Source organism: Mastigoproctus giganteus, chromosome 1 (genome assembly GCF_048544385.1).
Source record: "Mastigoproctus giganteus isolate SK-2022 chromosome 1, ASM4854438v1, whole genome shotgun sequence".
Classification (NCBI taxonomy): Eukaryota; Metazoa; Arthropoda; class Arachnida; order Uropygi; family Thelyphonidae; genus Mastigoproctus; species Mastigoproctus giganteus.
Genome location: NC_143575.1, coordinates 101,761,586 through 101,775,028, shown reverse-complemented (window position 1 = coordinate 101,775,028; position 13,443 = coordinate 101,761,586). Strand labels below are relative to the sequence as shown.

Genomic DNA, 13,443 nt, shown 5'->3' with positions numbered 1-13,443 from the left:
CTTTGGCAGTGATGCATCTGTATCATGGCAGCGACTGCTATGTTGCCATTTTTGATTAAATCCCTCTGTACCGTTTTGTTTCCGTTGTTGTGTTGGTGTTGTTTACAACAAGTATGTGTAAACAAATATTTGTAGTGCTGCCATTTGATTGTAGCAATTCAATTGGCTACAATCAAATGGGTTATTACGCTGTTGGCTTGCATTTCGTTAACCTCTTCCAAGCCAAGGATGTTTTACATAAAACCATTTACCGCGCGTGGTCGGCACACACGTCATTTTTTTCATTGCATTCTTCTCCAGAGACTTTTATAATCTGCCTCAGTTTTCCTAACCTCCTTTGTGACTTGGTTACAGAGTAAAGTACATCTACAATAGGCTTCAGTTATCACCTGATAATAATATGCATCCCATGCACTTTTCTTCTCTGCCATTTCTGAATAGTTCAACTGACATCAATTAAGGTCTAAGCCTGTATTTCTTTGTTGGTATGAAAGCTAGCTTTAATTTAATTAAAGACATATTTACTGCCAATATCATCATCAGTTAGTACCACTGCACACAATTGAAAACTGTCTGAGACCTCTTTTAGTCTCACCCTTATGAAAACAAAAGCCTTTCCCTTTACCCTTGACAGTAATTATGTCTTTAATTAAATTCCACATTAGTATACTGTGATCGCTGCTACCTAGTGGGTCTTTTACCTGCAGATTCTTAATGCGTGAAGAATTACTGCTGATAACCAGATTAAGAGTATGGCTTCCTCTTGTTGCCTCTCTAAGATGTTGCTGTAGAAAAGTCATCCAAGAAATCCACAAAATTCGTGTTAGTGTGTGAGAAACATTCGGATTTGCTGGCCCATTCTTTTTCCCTACAGAGCTATTTGGTGTACTCGTCACATTCATTAGGCCTATAACACACTCATACTCTCAATTTTGTTTTCCGATTGCCTACATTACACCAAACTGACTGAATATTGCACTCGTTACCCAAATCAACTGGATGCACTGCCTTAGATTTAATGTTGTTAGCTAAAAGCATAACCCCTCCACCTCTCCTGTCCTATCTTTCCTTCCCGTATACATTACTCCCCAGTTTCAAATTCAGTATCACTTATGTCTGAGTCACACCACGTCTCCTCTGTTCCTACAATGTCTGCATTCTACGACTTAATCAGTGCTTAAAATTTATTTACAGTGCTCGTAGCATTAGTTTACATGCACGTGTTCTTACTCTTAGTTAGCCTAACAAGCCCATGCATTCGTTTTTTTTTTTTCATAATGATCTACAGCAGGGCCTAAAACTGGGCCCTGCTGTAGATCATGCTTTCCAGGCGGCTGCAAGTACCAGTAGTAGCAAAAAATGCAAGAATCACTTTCACCTTTGCTTGCGGCGCTAGTTAAGCTGTTAGTCTGTGTGTTCCCCCAAGCTAGCAGTTTTCCGACTCACCTAACACTCCTCAATAGCATTAGCAAATATTGTTGCACCCGTTCCGTTCAAGTGTATTCTATCCCTGTAAAAACAGCCTCTCCTGTTAACAAGCACAGACCATGCTGATAAAAATTCCATCCCATGAGCCTTGTACATTCTCTCCGGGGCCGAATTGATTGAAAAAGGCTCTCATATATTCCCTCCTATTATGTCTGAGCAGAATTGCAAACACTTTCAAATTCAATCCTAACTCGCGACTGTTTTCCAATGTTGTCCTGTACTTGTTAAGTAGGTCCTCATATCGTTTATTCGTAATATCATTATTGCCACCGTGTACAACAATATCACCTTTTGTGTCCCTAAAAGGTGATATCTGCTCTACAACTACTTTTGCCCCTGACAGATATACTCTGGTCCTATTTCATCAATCCTTCTTGCACAACATATTTCCCGTTTTCCTGACAATAGTTCTGGTTTGGAATCCTGTCAATGACGCGAGGAACTTTTATGTTTTTCGGACCTGGCCGAATTAATTGGTCAAGGGAGAGATAGCGTGGCTTTTCCTCATGGTAAATCGATTTTTTTTCATCCAGAAAAATAGGCAAACCTACTAGGGGACACAAGCAATTTACAAACAAACTATTTAGGTGCATAAGTTGCTACTCGGTTAGCACATAAACTTAAAAATGTTTTTTAGTGTCTGATGAGGAAAGGAGTGCGCCATTTTGGTGAGGACGGATGCAGTAGGCAATCCACTGAGGAGGAAAAATAGTGATTGATGAGAATCTGACTTAAGATATCCAGAAGTGTTTCTATGATGCGTGGGCTAAGGTTTTTTATGCAAAAGTGAAAAACCGACTTTGTTATGCAGGATAAGACTAGTTGATTGCCAAAATTAACTGGCCCTCTGTCAATGTGATAGATCAACTCGTTAGCGTCATTGACGCTAACGAGTGTGAAAATGTACGAAATTAATGTACGCGTTAACGAGTGTGAAAATATACGTAAATCTTGTAATACACCCAGTTAGTACCTTGCTCCTTGGGGAATTCACGAGAATTTAGTCTTCCCCCAAGGGTGTTATCCTAATACAGTTTTGATTGCTCCAGGCATGAGCCCTGGAATACATTGTATGGTCCGTTTAATTTTTCATTTGTTTCCATTCTTTATGTAAAAAAAAAATAGGATTTAATTGCAAGGACCATCATCCTCGAGACCAGCCAGCGATAGGGATTATTTTTGAGGAGGGAAGGTTACAGCAATGGAATTTATCCAGAATGACGCAAAGCTGAGTATCACAGCTTGCAAGAACGTGCCACGGAATTGAAGTTGCAGCAAAAATGCACTTTTGAATGGGACGAATTTTTGCTGATGATCACCCTAATTGCCAGGTGTAGGTATTTTGAGAAAAGTACACGCAAATAATACATGATATGTTTATGGTAGGGCTCAAACATTTTTCTCGGGGAAATACGCAACATAACACCTGCAGAGCAGCGAACCGTTTTGTAGTTGGTTCCAGCGACTGTCAACAATTTTAACCCCCCCCCTTTTTTGCAGCATTTGGCTGTAAGGTTTTATGCGCATCAACAACTTACCCCATATTGCGTCGTGTGTAATATGTCTGCAAATTGTGTGTTCTGTGGTAGAGTTTTGTTTTTCGGACGAAAAACCCTACTATCGTCGGGGAAAGGGAACTATGCTATCGACCCTCCTCTCAGGGGTCGTTTAACTCACGTTGTGAAAAAGGCTCATAAAAATTCCTCCGTCATTAACGGGATTCGAACTCAGGTCTTTACTACCCTGTCTGGAGAGGACGGTGATTATACCAACTGTGCTACCCATGAGGGCTAACACCCTAGAAACACTATTTTCGTGGCAGCAATTGCCGTTAGCCTCCTGGGCCAGTCTGCCCTGGTGCGTAGGAGCGAAGAGTAAAGTAAGTTATTTTCTGGTCTATTTGAAATGTTGTAAGTTGTAGGTTAACTGGTGACTTATAGCGGCTGGTTGCGACACCAGCATTTGAGATTACACAGGATTGAAGCTTATGTATTCGCAGATAATTTTACTTGCAGAGAGAGAGAGAGAGAGAGAGAGAGAGAGAGAGAGAGAGAGAGAGAGAGAGATGTAAATGAATTGTAATCTACAAGTAATGGGCAAAAAATGGAAACAGTAAGGAAAAATCACTAATATGGTGTTGGTCCGTCACGTGAGTCCAGTGCAGCCTGTATACGTTGTGGCATAGTCTACCAGTGTCTGAAAGTCAGCAGGACGGACACGACACCATTCGTCTTTAAGAAACGTGTTAAATTCCTCCTTGTTCGAAAGCGCTACTGAGATGTTCCAGACGTTCCCATTCATTTTCCATAGGGTTCAGATCTGTGATTGCGAAGGCCATGGTATGTGAAAAAGCCAGCGCCGTTTCTCGGCGTCGACCTTGCCTTCTAACAGAATGAGTACATTTAAACTATGCCAGGAGAAGGCACCTCACACCATTACAGAACCGCCAGAACCTTAAACAGTAGGAAACAAGCAATCAAAGTTGTAAGCTTCCTTTGGTTGGCGCGACACGTGCACTCGTCCATTTGCTGCAAACAAAGTGTAAAAGGATTTGTCGGACTATACCATATTTCTCCACAGTTCAAGAGGCCACTCCCTGTTCCCTTGACACCACTGGACACGACGACTTGCGTTGTCAGGTGGATGAATGACTTCTGAAGTGCAACTCGATCGTAATATCCCGTTTTGTGTAGTTCTCAACGTAATGTTTCTGACAAAACTGGCCTCTCGCGTCCTGCGTTGAAATTCCTGCACACTGATCAGCTGTTTATTTATTCAGTTAGAGATCATAATCTCATCCCTGGACAGCAAAGTTCAAGTGGGGTTTACATTAGTGACATGTCAGTAATTGCTCGCCGATTTCGCTTTGCACTTCCCACTAATACTCGAACTTCCTGATTCTGGAGTGTGGTTTCGCTTACTGTTGCTTTTTGCAGATGATGTATTCGCTTTATATTCCCATGCAGACATGACCTTGGAAACTGTTCCTCATGAATCATTAGCGACTTCAGCTATCTTAGTGATCAAAGTTCCGCCAAACACTCTCCAACAATCATGCCCCTTTCAAAACCGCTGAGGTATTTTCTTGACATGATACAAATAATGACATCCAGTTAGGAAGAGTTTGCCTTTACATGTACTTGACGCTAAGCAATGCTGGAATGGCATTTGCATGTTTCATGACTCCGTCAGTGCTACGTAGACGCTGCTGTTTAGCATAAACCTAAAGTTGGTGCGCAACCTTGCTGTTTCCATTGTTTCATCCATTACCTGTAATTAGCAGTATCAAAAATAACTGTAGCGGTTGGACCTGGAGGTACATAGATAGTGGTAATAAGAACTAAACTGGCGTGCAAAATTTAGGACCAACACAATTTATGAAGGTTACAACCACAAAATCTTTACTTAAGGTACTCTTTAGTGATGAGAACAGATTTAGTCTCAACAGCGATTATGGACGTCAGCTAATCTGGCGAGAGGTTTGCACACAGTATCATCCCGCAAACAACACGGAAAGGGATCCATATAGCGGTCGAGGTGTTCTCGTCTGGAGAGGCGTTATCTTGGATGGACGTACATAACTCCAGATACTGGAAGGCGGTACTGTAACCGGTGCACGCTACTGTACTGAGGTAATCCTTCCCCGTGTGCGTCTGTTCCGAGTTGCCATTGGCCCCAAGTTCGTGTTTATGGATGATAACGCCACACCTCACCGCACTGCAGCTGTTGATATGCTTTTAGAAAGTTAGGACATTGTTCATATGGATTGGCCTGCCCGTTCCATCGATCTAAATCCCATCGAACACATATGGGACGCTCTGGAGAGACGCCTAGCGGCACGTCCACACCCACCAGAAAATATTCACCAACTGAAAATGGCGCTGACAGAGGGATGGACGATGTTATCGCAAGAACTTATCAACAACATTGTTCTAAGTATGGACAGGCGGTGCAAAGCCTGCATCGACATTAGGGGTAACCATATCTCCTACTGAGGACAACCTCTTCCCTTTGTTCCATCTTTGGCAGTGATGCATCTGTATCATGGCAGCCAGTGGTATGTTGCCATTTTTGAATAAAGTCCCTCTGTACCGTTTTGTTTCCGTTGTTGTGTCGGTGTTGTTTCCTTCATCATTTCTGTACCTCGCGAGGTTCCTTTGGTATGCTTCTTCCATAATCCAGGCCACTCCTGTGAGAAGTTACAGGTGAAAACCTGACTGACACTTAAATTTTGCACACAAGTGTAGGATGTTGTTTCATTCGAGTGTGACGGATACTACGTTATAATGAGGCGTTTGGCTGGACATTTGAGCGAAGCGGATGAATAGCGGTATGGTCATGAAAGGATTTTTTTAAAATAGTTGTTGTTATAGGGTTTTAGGCGCATTCGGCAACTGAATCCACATTGCGCCGTGTATATTATGTCTGTTAATTGCGTGTTCTACGGTAGATTTCCTGGAGAAAAAACAACAGTGCCCTCAGTTTAGACCGACTAAAACAGCCCGTTTTGAAAAAGGCCCATAAATATTTCTCCGTCATTGACAGGATCCGAACTCAGGTCTTTTACACCCTGTGTGGGGAGGACGGTGATTATACGAAATGTGCATTTTAAATAGAATGATTTGAATTGTGCTATAAAAATTAATATTATTTATTAGGATCACCCTTAATTGATTAGCTATACCAATGTTTTTTGTGTCTATATATTGCGTGTGTTCGCTGTTCGATTTGCCTGTTTTGCTGGACAGCAAACTACAGTTTCTGGGGAAAAACCTTGCTAATCTACGCATGAGACCGACTAACTCAGCCACGGAGTGAAAAAAAAAAAAAGCCCATTAAAGTTCCTCGCGTCATCAACGGGATTCGAACCCGGGTGTTTTTCAGCCGGTGTGAGAAGGACGGTGACGATACCACTGTGCTACTGCGCAGAATGATTGTGTTATAGGAATAAGCACGGTATTGGGATCAGTATTCCGTTTGGGCACTTAAAATAGCAGTTTGGGGGAAATGGTTTAGGTGTGTTAAGCGGCAAAGCAACTGGGCCGTGCGGCCTCAGATATTGTTTCTGTAACTGTGTGTATTCTTCGTTCGGTTTGTTGGACGAAAAGCCCGAGTTTCCTAGAGCAAAAGCTATCGACCCTCGCCTGCGACAGATGAATCAGCCACCTTATGAAAAAGACCTTAAACATTCCTCCCATCATTGACGGTATTCTAACTCATTTTCACTGTAGGTGAGCTTGTTCCCTTAGTTCGAACCAGTAATAATTCAATGAAGTGCAGGTTGTGTTGGGCATAGTGGCATAGTGGCATAGTATTTAGGTTCAGGCGCCACCGGTGGTTTCCCACATCTGCACCATGTGTACTCTGTGATGAAATGCAGAACTACTGCACAGCCAGAAAAAAAAGTGTAATGTCTGCTAATGTAGTATTGTGCTTTGTTCTGTTGTTGTGTCTGGCTGCTTGGCCGCGGGGCCCCTACTGGGACTCCACGTTGCCCGCCACAACCACTGGGAGGTGAGCCAGGCTGCCCATTATACTCTGGCTGCCTCTGCCAGGGTTGCCTAAGCTACCTGACAGAAGCCATAAAAAAAAAAAAAAAAAAAAAAAAGAAAAAAAAAAGTTATAATAAAATAAAAAAATAAAATAAAAAAATAGAATAAAAAATAATAAAAAAAATTAAGAGTGAAAATAAAAATAAAAAGTTGAGGCTGTAAAAAAAAAAAAAAAAAAAAAATAATAATAAAAATAAAAAAAAATAATAAATAAATAAAAATAAATAAAATAAAAAGATAAGAGAGCATATGGGGGGGAGTAAGAGAAGAAGAAGAGGTCAAAAGTGGGGAACAGTAGTTGGAGTGGACCAAAGAGGGAAGGCAGTCCACTATAAGGAAGAGGATACAGGGGCAGGTGGTCCTGTGAGTATCCTGCACCCAGGGTAAATTGCATTATCCTATCCCAGTAGGGGATCGCTGGGGTGGCTCGTTATTCTGTTCTGCCCTGATTTCCGCAAGTCTTGCTCTTCTACAATTGAAAACAGCCTGGGCGTAGCGTGTTAAGGCTAGGTATGTGGTCTCTTCTTGAAGTAAAGTTGACTCCTGATTGCGGGGGTTTCCTTGAATCTCTGTGAGAAATTGAAGTCTGGCGTTGTCGTAAGTGAGACACTCGTACATAAGGTGTTCCCAGGACTCCTCTTCACCACAGTGGCAATATGGGTTATTTTCTATTCCCATGGCTGTTAATTTTTGCTGGAACGTTGGGGTGGGACAAAACATTTGATATGCCATATACTGGCAGCAGTATACCCAAATGTCTGACAAAGCATAGCCATAGAAATGCCCTTGCGCCATGTATACCTCATCGAATTTCCTACTCACATCTGGCAGAGTGGGGGATATGAGATTAGCAGGTTCAGAAGCCGTCTAAGGTAGTTGAAATATGGTAAGATCAGTGTACTGTCGAGTAGATGACCTGCGAAATCTTTTCTTCTACGATCACTGTTTCACACCGTGTGGAAAAGGTGTGAGTTTAAGTCTAGTGAAGACCGCAAGAATTTTTTTATTGACTTTGGTCGAGTTCGAAGGCTGTGTGGGACGGTTATTGTTACCTCCCATAGAAATTAGGGTTTTTAATCTAGTCCAGAAAAATTGACTATAAGATACGCACAAAGAGAATACACCATGCCTCGTGGCCTTAGCCTTTGCGTAAAAACAAAACAACCACTAGTCCTCTATCCTTGAAATACAAAGAATATTTTAATATTTTATCGAGTCGCGTTAATGATGCGAGGAATTTTAAAGTTTTCTTTCAGAACATGGTTCAGTTAGTCGGTTTCAATCAAAGGTTGAATGGTATTTTCTCCTAGAAACTGGGTGTTTTCGTCCATCAAACAGCAAACCGACCTGTGGATACAATATACCAGGGGTGGCCAACGAGTCGATCGCGGATTTAATTTCGGTCGATCACGACGAATTTTAAATATACAGTCATCCCTCGATTTGTGCACCTTGTGCAATGAAATTTTTGCAATGTTAGATCGCGGCATATTTTGAAGGAAAAAAGTAGATCGCATCACAAATTTAGTTGGCCACTCCTGCAATATACTATCGTCTCACTGTAGCCTTAGTTGTTTTAGTGATTAACACATACATAACATATCTACACCAAACCTATTTCATCGTGGTGCAGCGTGTTAAAACCTAAAAACCTAAAAAGATATTTTACGAGCACTATAGGGTAGACGAGATAGAGACAGTCAAAACTCTGATGTGAAGATTACACATGGATTTTGCCACTTCAGGCTTCCCAAGTAAGCAATGGCCGCTTGGTATTGTACCAATGATGACAATAATCTATCACACCACACAACGATATCCAGTTTTATACAGATTAGTATGATTATGCTTTTTAATACGAAGGGAAAGCTGTCATATTAGGACCAACCGAGAATTATTTCATCCACTTGTATTATGTTTGTAAATTGTTCTCAGGTCGGATTGTTTATTTTGATAACGAAAAAGACTTGTTTCTTGAGTAGGTAGACCTTTTTCTCTCCTTGCCCGAGGTTGAGTAACTCAGCCACTTAGTAAAAAAATGCCCATGAAAGTTCCTCGAGAGGAAAAGGATTATAATGATTGTGCTACTGGCAAACCCCAATATAAAGGAAACTCGTTAAAAAAGTTCACTGTTTTCAACGGTAACTTGCTTGGTACTTTTAAGTAGCTAATAGACATTGCTTCTTCAGAAGAAGAAACAATCTCTATTGAAAAACTATGCCTATGCTGTTTCTTGTGGATGTTAAGCCTTCAAAATAAAGCTTTATCGTGTAGGAAATTAATTATACACTGTTTATTCAGAAATATCTTTCCGCAATAACAATTGTTTATTGTTATTCGTTCTACATTAACAAGACAGTATATCTTTTATTTGTATTGGGTTTTACAAGTCTTATTTCACGACCTTTCCAGTCATATGTATAAGATACAAAGACGAAACACTGTTGATAACTTTAAATTTTTACAAAGTATTAATTACATTTTTACAGTCTATTAACAACGGTATAGTTGTCTAAAATTACATAGGAGGGGAGACAATATCCATTGGTATTTAAAAATCACAAAATCAGCGAAGTACAAAAAAGGAACAATTATAACCCTTTCATCCTTCAACTTTTCAAACTACTGTATTTCTGTAGCTTGGAGACATTTTAGTTACTGTTATTCTTTCTCTCTCAAAACCATGATATGTAGGCTACGCTGAAGTGAAATGTTATGTTATCACATTTTGCGTGGTTAGGAAGATTTGATATGATGGAATAAGCAGCCACATATATATATACGCTATCTACCAAAAGTCATAGGCACCCCGTAGATCACAGGAAATTATGTATCACGAAATATGAGAAATAACCTCTAAAGGTGACCAGAGACACGCCCGGAATTCCTTTCAAACACGTACAATAGAACTGTGAGCACTCAGATGGCGCTCCAAAGTTTCCGAGGGGAATGATGGTTGGATGTCACGTGGGGATGACTGTGCGTGCTTATTGCTCAGGAATTAAAGATTCCCAAGTAGATAACTGGCACCGTGCTGAAGAAGTGAAAGTCCATAAGTGACTCTGAGTCTAAGAACCGACGAAGTAGGTAAAATACTGAATGACGCACTCAGAAACGACTGATTATCTCATCTCGCCATCAGTCCCTTAGAGATTCGTAGTTTAGAGCTGAGTGGCCTCAGGCAAACACGTAACTGCACAACGTATAGACAGCTACATGCACAAGCCATAAATTTACACGGAAGAGCTGCAGTCCACAAGCCTTTGATAACAAAAGCAAACGCGCACCATCGATTTGCATAGTGCAAGACATACCAAATCTGGACTGGGGATCAACAGAATTCGGTGCTGTGGAGCGAAAAAAAAAGCTCTACACGCTCTTTCAGTTCGATTACGTGTTTCAGTATGGAGTATGCCTCGATAGCATTTACTACCTGAATGTGTTGTCCCAGCTGTAAAATTTAGAGGTGGTGTCATGGTCTAGGGTTGGCAAATTTCCAGTGACCAGCACAGAGCCCAAGTTCAACCCAGTTGAATGTCTTTAGGATGACGCAGAATTAGTGCAAGACCAAGACGATCCTCTTCACGAATGCTTTAAAGGGGAGCGGAGCGCAGTACCACCAGGTTTCTAAGAGGAATTAGTAGTCTTGCAGAACACATTACAGCCGAAGGTGGACTAACACGCCTTTAATTTCTTTCAGTGAAACACGTTCTATTCATAACTACAAGTGTCCATGGCTTTTCGTAACATAGTGTGTGTATACTGAAATAGCTTTGCATTGGAGACACCCTCCAGTCGGTGACTTCATGCCCAGTGTCTGCCGCCCCCAGCTTCACTTAGCGAACTGGTGATATATATAAGGGTAAAGCTTGGCACTACAGCGTCCAGTAGACTGGTGTTCTGCGTAAAGAAAGGTAGGGAGACATGATCTAACAAAGTTCCAATGGGGGTGGGACAGCCGAGGCGTGATTACTTGGGACGAGTATCTCGGACCCCGTAGCTTTCCTCCAGTATTCCTGTATAGCTGTTACTCGTATGTATATCAAGTGTGGGCCAACCGTGGAAGAAACACTAGACGGATTTCCCATGCAGCCAGTTATGTGTTGCTGGCCACAGTGGCGAAGGATGATCCAATATACTGCCCAGTGGACAGACGTGACAGTGAGTACCTGATCAATCAACACAACGTGGGGGACAGCACTACTCGTTTGAACCTGTACCAAGCGTCATAAACTCACACCGTTGGGATATTACAGCGGATAGCCCAACGAATATCCTTGCTACTGGCATATGTGAGCAGATGACTGAAAACAGTTTTTCTTATCCAATTTCCAATTGCACCACGTGAATGGATAGGTGTGGCGTATTCAACGCCTCGAACTCCGCTGAAAGGAAGCAATTGTACAGGTGGCCGGTTGGAGGAAGCGTAATGGCCTTGAGTATGTTTGGATGGAAGACACTGGCCCTCATGTTGCTCCTATCAATGCCCCTCACTGGAGACTCGTATAGATCTATCGTTTTTGACTACACACCCGTTAATGGTGACCATCTCTCCTCACCATTGCAATTAGACTATGTCTCCAGGGATACGCGATACACTTCGATCCATTACCGCGGAATATCCGTAACTGTGAGATGTTGTGCAGTCAGCATGGATTACTATACCTATGGACACTTTCCAGCATCCCTTGAAGTGATTTCAATAACGTATCCAGGATGATGCGAGCTAAAGGTTACGAAACGCTGTACTAGATAGGTGTTTCCAATGCAAAGCTATATTCTTAGTGTGTGTGTGTGTGTGTGTGTTCACATTACAACTTAGATGAATGAAACTGCTTTGAAAAATAAAGTATTTTCGCTCTAATATTCTTTGGGATGCCCTTCGTAAACCAGGTTAACTTCACAGTGATGGGTTTGAATATTGTTCTTGGTAGTTCAGGAGCTTGACGTCACCTTCAAGTTATTATATTTAGAAGCTCCCAATTTAATTTTCCAGACTTTGATGTTTCTGGCACTAGATGGCACCACAATTCCGCTAGTTTAAAGAAGACAGTTTGTGGCATTAAAAGTTTTCGTAATGGTGAATGAAGTACGGCAACTTCCGAACTTTGTTAACCGTCTCGCAAGCCTTGCTGATGCTCTTCGTTAGTGCTGATGGACCGCAACTGAACACACCAACCTTGCTTACCTAAATAAATAAATAAGCCAAATAATAAAAAACAGAAATGTTTTATTTCATAAACATTTTTGAGACGTTTATTTAATTTTATCTGATCATATCATTAAAATTTCTACTTCTTGTAATAAAGCAAGAAAACTGTTGTGATAAAACTATTCTACAAGGAGATTTTACAGCTACAATAGGTAAATAATATTTAAAGAATGAATAATATCAGAAGTTTGGTGAACAAACGGTAAAGTGCCTGCCTGGCAACCCAAAGGTCGCGTGTTCGAATCCCGCCTCTGGATTGGATCAGAGTTGTGGCCATAATGCACCTCCCAAAGTTTGGGAGGTGCATTATGGCCACAGAATCCGATGCGCCAACAACTAAACGAAAAAAAAAAAAAAAAATTGCTGGAAGCAGCGCACTCCTGAATCTCAGTCGCTGAAATGCCTCTACCCGGCTCTTCTCAGATGTCTTGCACAAGGACTACAGGCGATCTTCGACCCCTCAGAAGGTGAAACGAGAGACTAGAAACGTTACAGATCTCTTTTGAGTTTCATTTTCATGTTTCACTTCTGGATTCTGATGGTGATCATCATCAGAATCCAGACGTTCCAAGTTAAGAACTGACGTTACAAAAATTTTCTTTATTAGTAGCCATCAAAAATATACAATACAAACTCAATTAAGGGGCCTAGCTCCTTACACCAAGTTTGGTTACATAATATGAGTTAAGTTATTTTAATTTAAGTTAAGACTTACCATGTTGTACACTCTCTCCCTAGCAGAAGACTGTCGGGTAGGGGGGGAGAAGCAACAAGGGAAAAATGCAGTATTTTTTTTTTTTTTTTTGATTTGGTAGTTGTTGGCGCATCGGCTTCTGTGGCCATATTGCACCTCGCAAGGTTTTTGCTGTACTTTGATCCAAGCCCGAGGCGGGAATCGAACCCGCGACCTTTGGGTTGCCGGGCAGGTACTTTACCCACTCGGCTAGCCCGGTCGGCGAAAAATGCATTAAGAATTCCACCAAAGTAAAAAGAGAAAACTTGCACTATTATTAATAATCACAATGAATTAGATACTTCTTTTGCTAAAATTTTAGTTGTGAAGCTGACAGACTTGATCTTTAGTTTAGCTTTGATAATATCTCATTGATAATCACATGAAGTTATTTAGCACCATATTTGCTTCAGCCTTCGAGGAGGGGTTTGCGCAAAGCGTAACTGGAATTTATTTCT

At 41.3% G+C, this 13,443-nt stretch overlaps 1 protein-coding gene across 1 annotated transcript in view; it reads right to left on the bottom strand.

Moving 5' to 3' along the window:
- Positions 1 to 11,819: 11,819 nt before the first annotated feature.
- The window catches only part of LOC150091061 (dual oxidase-like), a 299,603-nt gene continuing 297,979 nt past the window's right edge, over positions 11,820 to 13,443 (bottom strand). The window contains exon 30 of the mRNA XM_090381506.1: positions 11,820 to 12,228. Coding sequence (XP_090237632.1) covers positions 12,103 to 12,228 — 126 coding nt within the window. The 3' untranslated portion in view covers positions 11,820 to 12,102. The remainder of the gene's footprint in view (positions 12,229 to 13,443) is intronic.